The sequence below is a fragment of the Drepanopeziza brunnea genome, assembly GCF_022702325.1.
Source record: "Drepanopeziza brunnea f. sp. 'multigermtubi' strain 214-2 chromosome Unknown ctg2, whole genome shotgun sequence".
NCBI classification, from domain to species: Eukaryota; Fungi; Ascomycota; class Leotiomycetes; order Helotiales; family Drepanopezizaceae; genus Drepanopeziza; species Drepanopeziza brunnea.
Window position 1 is genome coordinate 2,175,552 of NW_027094065.1, and position 6,658 is coordinate 2,182,209.

A 6,658-nucleotide genomic window follows, 5' to 3' on the forward strand; every position below is an offset into this window, starting at 1 on the left:
CAATTCTACGAGGTCTTTTCCCTTCTTCCCTGGCGGCACAAATGTATGGCTGCAGCCAGCTATTGCAGCATGAATCAAGGTCTTTCAAGCCGGCTGAAGTGCTATTCCCCAAGTAGAGAAGGTTCACGTATGATGCAGTCAGCATACAGCTGTGCTACAGGAGAGAATACTGCAGAGAAAGTTCCATATATAGACGAGAGGGAACCAGAAGGGAGCCGGCACAAGTGAGTAGACGTTAAACACCCGTGAAGGCTTTCAAATTTCTAACTAAGCTCTACAGAAGCTACTGGTAGATTTCCTGGGTCGGCGCTCCTTCCTTTTGTAGATGGCGCTAGTGGTCGGCCTGCTGAACCCACTTCAGCTTTCGTCATACAAGATACAACTTTGTATCACTTCGCAGACCTGCTTATCGGGGAACACAACAGCACCTCTTATTTGTCAAGCGCCACGAGCTGAACCTTTGACACTGCAGAGACACCTATAAAAGCTCCGCCCTCGAGCGACCTCAGACAGCCAATATGCGCAACTGGGGTGACGAATCTTCCACTGATTCTCACGAGTCTTTCTACTTTCAGGAAATCGCTCTTGCAATACCAGCGATGGGCTCAGTATCTATTATCAGGCCAGGAGGAATCGATGCGACTGATACTGCCCATCGAGAAAAGAACATCGATACGACAGGCTCGGAAGAGAGCGACCCCATCACTCACACGAATTCCTTCAATGATGTCGATACCAAGAAATTGCTTCGCAAGCTGGATCTACACTTGATTCCGTTCCTTGCGCTCATCTACCTGTGAGCATCACTGGAATTCAGAGAACTTACACGTTCTGACAGCTGTAGCCTATGCTTTCTCGACCGCACCAATGTTGGAAATGCGCGCCTCGCCGGCCTCGAGACAGATTTGAAAATGAAGGGTCTGGATTACAACATCGCCCTGGCTATCCTGTTCCCTTTCTACGTCCTTGCCGAGATCCCAAGCAACATGATGCTGAAGCGGTTCAGACCGTCGATCTGGTTCACGGTTATAATGGTCTCATGGGGACTGGTAATGACCTGCACGGGCTTGATACATAACTTCCAAGGACTACTCGCGTGCCGAGCTTTCCTAGGTCTCGCAGAAGGCGGTCTATTTCCAGGGATAACCTACCTCATCACAATGTGGTATCGGCGCAGTGAATGTGGCTTTCGGATAGCATTGTTCTTTTCTGCTGCTACAGCAGCTGGTGCTTTTGGTGGACTGCTCGCTCGAGGCATTTCGGAAATGGCTGGCGTTGGTGGGAAGCCGGCGTGGGCTTGGATATTCATTCTTGAAGGTCTCCTAACCATGGTGGTTGGTGCTTTCTCGTACTGGGCCGTCAACGATTATCCCTCAACGTAGGTCTCCCGCGTTGTAAAAGAATTCTAGCTAAAATTCTCTAGTGCCGCATTCCTGACAACTACTGAAAGAACTGAGGTCGAACGACGATTGTCGGCCGACAGCGGTCTGTCCGAAGAGTTCAATCTCAAATACGTAGGCCATGCCATGAAGGACTGGAAAATCTGGGTCAACATGGTGATCACGATTGGGATCTTCACACCACTATACTCTTTTGCCCTGTTTCTTCCTACGATCTTGAAGAATCTTGGTTACACCAATAACAAGGCACAGCTGATGACCGTGCCGCCCTACGTAGTAGCTTGCATCTTCACCATCCTGAGCAACTATGCTGCTGATAAGGCAGGACAGCGAGGGATTTTCTTGCTAGGCTTCCAGTCCTTAGCAATCATCGGGTTTCTAATGCTGGTCACAAACGGGATTCCACATGTACAATACGCCGGGACATTCCTGGCTGCCTCCGGTATGTCCAACACGACATCTGACAGGTTTCTGCTGACACACGCGACAGGAATCTATTCTCTTGTTCCACTCATTACAGCCTGGACCAGCAACAACATCGGCGGCAGTATGAAGCGAGGGGTAGGGATTGCAATGCAAGTTGGCTTCGGGAACCTGGGAGGAGCCATCTCTGGTTTTGTCTACCTGTCAAAGGATGGACCGAGGTGAGCATCTCGCTTCTTGATGCCAAGCCGTGTACTGATGATTGAATCTTAGGTTTGTCAAAGGTCATTGCATTCTGATCGGACTCACCTCAATGTCGTTTATCCTGACATCGATCATGACGTTGTACTACCGCCGAGAGAACGCTCGACGTGATGCTATCCTTGCCGAGGGGAACTATTCGGATGAACAGAAGTTGGCTGAGCGTGAGAAAGGTGATGATGCTATGTTCTACAGATACACCGTTTGAGCAAGGATAATGTTGATCGTAACGTTTCTTTTGCTTATACTGCGCTTTATACTTGACTAGAATATCGGCCTTTTCCTCGACAGATAGCGGGCGGAGACAGTCCGCCCAGTCACTATCTCGGGTTCCATGCACATCGGACCATTTCGGTAGAGGAGCGAAGTATATATAAAATCTATTAAGCGTCGATAAATCGCTCGGCTTTCAACCTGGCTAACTGGTACCTGGTCGGCACAATAGTGCAGGTTTCACGATCCGTGCACTGGTAGATAGTCTTAGAGGATGTCGTTTCTTCCTTTCCATCCCAATCGCCAGCTTGCCTTCCTTCTTTGTGAACGCACCACATCAACTGATATAAACTTAATACCTGCACTCATGCAACTTCGCAATGTAGAAGTCCGCTCTCAAGCGTTCCACGATTCACCAAGCCAGAAGCCAGAAAGCTCAGCTTCCGAATCCGCCTCGATCGCGGCTCTGCCCTGCTCTGCCTGGGCACGAGGTAATCATCATACCATTCGATCGCGCTTTTTGCCAATAGCGAGCGAGCCACCGACCGGGCTAAGCCAGCAGAGCGAGATTGCTGCCCCTAGCTCGGATGCAGGGAAAGGACAGCATTTTGAGGACGGTTTGCTAGGAGTCGTGTAGCGCTGCGCTGCCTTTGTGTACCACGACATGCTTCGTGCAGCATTTTTTCCCGGGTCAGGCGTCAAGGGCTTTGGAACACACGCGGCTTTTCTCCGAGAATTCTTCTCTCTTTTGTTTGCGAAAATTCGTTGTTTGGGGTATTGCGAGTTCACTTGGTAGGATAATCAAGCGAAGTATTCGCTAGTTGACTTCAACAATGTTGGTAATTTGTGAATCCTTTGCTGCGCACCCACCAAACACAGCCAGCCCATTGACTGTTGTTCACCTCAGGCGGCTGAGTCACCGATCAGTTACAACACACCTATTGTGCTCCGATAAAATATGGTCTGAAAGTATATAAAGAGTCACAGGAAGGGCCAGCTGTGATCGTCTTGCGCCATCTTGCCTCACACACTCTTGAGCCGGGCAAAGAATCAGCCCTTTTTTCTCCCTTGCATCAAAAGCCTCTTTCATACCCCTGAGTGCTATCTCACCGAGATCTAAGTCGTATATCGCATCTTCCTTCCATCCTCTTCACTGGTCTCCTTGGGCATTTTTGTGTTGCGGGTTTCAGGCTGCGCTAGTTGATGAAAGACCGCTTCGCCCTGCCGTTTCAACAATCTTTCCTCCATCATCTTTCTTCTCGCTCTTTGCTCCCCTTGAGATAGGTTTCAAGGCTTCGGTCTTTGTGACAGGGTTTACTGTGGCTTAAATACCGGACGGCTGCTGCTGGCCTCGATTTCTGATCGAGCCTTATATAAAGTTGAGCTTTAGACAACCAAGTACCACAACCATGGCGGGCGGACACAACCACCACGAGCATCGCGATCTGCAGAGGAAGGAGTGCGATGATTGCAGAAGAATTTATGAGAAGAATAAGCATACAGATTTCGCTTGGTTCTGTGATCAACGTAAATTCTTCCCCGTCTTGAGGGTACGTACTAGTACTACGACATTGGTACTGACTTGCAGCAGACCTGTGCCCAATAGTTAGACTTGGAGTGCCGTGTAATATCCGGAAGAGCAAGCACCAGGCACGATGCGATGAGCGTATGTACTCCCACCCACAGCCATCTCTCGACATTCAACTAACTGAAGCAAAAGACGCCATTCCGCCGCCTCCGCCGCCAAAGTGCAACGTCGATGGCTGCCAACTGGTCCGCTTAGACCGATCCCTACACTGTCATCTACACTCTTGCACTTTCGCAAACTGCCCCATGTATGCCCGGCCCGGGAAAGGAGTTGACTACTGCGACGAACACAAGTGCCCCGAGTCGAGCTGCCGCGCGATCCGGAAGCGCAGTGAGCTTGGAGAGACTCTGCGCTGGGCTGCGTTTTGCCGAGATCGTATGTAAAACCCCTCGAGGCCTTGAATTTCTGCTAACAAGACTATCCAGATGAGTGCGAGAGGCCAGGCTGTCTGATGAAAAGGCTGCCGGGCAAGAGCCACTGCCAGGCACGTAAGTAACTTCGCTTCACACTCCTCAGGCTACGCTACACAAGCTGAAAAATATCCAGACTGCTGTAACATGCAGCACTGCCAAGAAGGCCGCCTCGACAACCTCCCTGCTCCGTTCTGCCTGAGCCGTAAGCACCCCGTTGACAGGGTAACACTGTCAAAATATAGTATATACATAGCTTACAACAACAAACAGACTACAACTATTTCGTCGGTCAGCGCGCCGCCGCCCAGCGCGAAGCCGAGCTCCAAGCGGAGCTCCAGGCCCAGAAGCTGAGAGAAGCCGAGCAGCGCGAGATCCAACAGCGAGAAGACGCAGAGCTCGCTCGCAAACTCGAGCAAGCCGATCGTAAAGCGCAGACCGAGGCCGAGGCCGAAGCCCAAGCCCAGGCGCGACTCCTCCGCACCCAGCAGGAGGCGCTAGTCAGAGAGCAAGAAGCGGAAGAGAGACGCCGAGAAGAAGATAATCAAGAGGTGGAGGAGCAGTGGCAAGCGGAGAGAGCGAGAGCTGCGGCTGTGGAGACGGCGAGGGCGATGAAGGCTCAGCAGCAGCAGCAGCAGTCTGACGAGGAAGCGAGGGCGAGAGAGGAAGAAAGGGGGAGAAGGATATTTACAGGGAGAGGGAGCGGGAGAGGAGGGGCGAAGTACAAGACGCAGAGGCAGTGGGAGAAGAGTCCTCGGGCGAGTAGCGAGCAGGATTTCCACGATATGTATCGCAGTGATCCCGACGCTAGCGTCAACGCCGATCTCAAAGCGCGGATGGGTAGGCGCTTTGAGAAGCCGGGTCGTCCGGTGGCTAGTGGTTACCACGGGGAGAATTCCGACTCCTGCGCGCAGCCGAGGGATAGGAGGGACGAGAGACCGTATCTATATGACGACTCGAGTCGCAGCAGTACCGGGTCGTACTACGAGGTTCCTCACGTGTCGACCAGTTCGAGATTGAGAAGGGGTGCGCAGCACGAGCAGGAGCAGCCAGTGCTGTGGTCGTGGGCTGCAGATAAGTCTGGAGAGGAGTATGAGTTGAAGAAGAGACAGAGGGAGAGGAAGAATAGGGATGATTATGTGTATGTGCATAATCATCATCATGGCGATGACGAGGATGATGAGGCGTACCACAGTGCTACTGAGTACTTGAGACCTGGGCGGGCGGCTGCATCTTCATCTGCGGCTCTGGTTGGGGTGAGGATGGAAAGAGAGAAGGAGTATGTGACGGCTGATGGGACGACGAGGTATTACAACGAGCGTGGGAGCGAAAGGAAGGACCCTGGATGGTGAAGATTCTGCTGGCTTGTTTTGGTCGACACCCCATCCAATTGTCTAGCGACTTTGGGTATTGGGATCTGGCGCGAGGAGGGATAGATTCGGGGTTTTGAAGCTGCGGTATGATATAAGTGGATTCCAGAGCGCGCGTTGGCACTGGGTCTTGCCTATACGAGCGGCTCTCGCCCTACACATATTTTTGAGCAAGGTTTATTATGCATTAGGAAAAGAACAGCATGGAATATAAAGATATCGGGGATTACCAGCTGGCACGGTCGAGTTTTACAGAATTCTATTCTGTTCCGTTTCCTCGCGGAAACGCAAGATGATGTTTAGTTAGCATTTGTTAGCTCTGTATGAAATGCCGTCTCTTAACCGCAGTACCGGCTCATACCACCTTATTAATTAAGTCATCGTGATACTTTATCGTAGCCTCTCGAGTATCCATTTTCTTTTTTCCTCCCCAATCTCTTCGCTCTGCTCCTTATCTGCTTACTCTATCGATATCGGAGCTTATAAGATTAATAATAAAATAATCACGAAATGCTCATTGAAATGCATAAAGCGCAGGAAACCAATTTGCGAGAATATCAGCGTGTAGCGTCCGGACGGAAATCTGGGGGCTGGTATAGATCCTGTGCAGAAGATGGATATATCCATTCTGATTATAATTATTTCAAGCCCAGAAAATAAATACACATTCAAACGCGCAAGACCAGCTATAATCGTCAGCGATATAGCCCCCTGCCTTAAAAGGTATATATCATCCTTAAACAGGAAACTAACAATACTTAGTTATCCCTTCAACTAAACCCCTAATCTCAAAATAGAAGATAAGCGCCGAGAGATAGAAATTGAGAAAAAAAAAAAAGGACAAAAAGAAAGAAAGAAAGAAAAAAATAAAGAAAAAATAAAAATAAAAAATAGCAAAACAAACTCCCACCTCTCGGTAGGAGAAGAAAAGCCTCTGTAATAGGTTTTCATTTTGATCCGAATTCGCTTTTTTTTTGTCGTGTGTGGTCTGGT

General features: G+C 50.1%; 2 protein-coding genes across 2 annotated transcripts; both read left to right on the forward strand.

The window, feature by feature from the left end:
* Window positions 1-518: 518 nt before the first annotated feature.
* Window positions 519-2,292, forward strand: L3040_001779 (uncharacterized protein; the record flags this gene model as incomplete). The annotated part of the gene is made up of 5 exons (XM_066156891.1): window positions 519-796; window positions 845-1,378; window positions 1,424-1,842; window positions 1,891-2,044; window positions 2,097-2,292. The coding sequence occupies 5 exons, from the start codon at window positions 519-521 to the stop codon at window positions 2,290-2,292; spliced, it is 1,581 nt and encodes a 526-aa protein (XP_066012897.1).
* Window positions 2,293-3,706: 1,414 nt separating this feature from the next.
* Window positions 3,707-5,647, forward strand: L3040_001780 (uncharacterized protein; the record flags this gene model as incomplete). Its single annotated transcript, XM_066156892.1, has 6 exons — window positions 3,707-3,824; window positions 3,889-3,963; window positions 4,018-4,260; window positions 4,311-4,373; window positions 4,432-4,500; window positions 4,569-5,647. The coding sequence occupies 6 exons, from the start codon at window positions 3,707-3,709 to the stop codon at window positions 5,645-5,647; spliced, it is 1,647 nt and encodes a 548-aa protein (XP_066012898.1).
* Window positions 5,648-6,658: the final 1,011 nt, after the last annotated feature.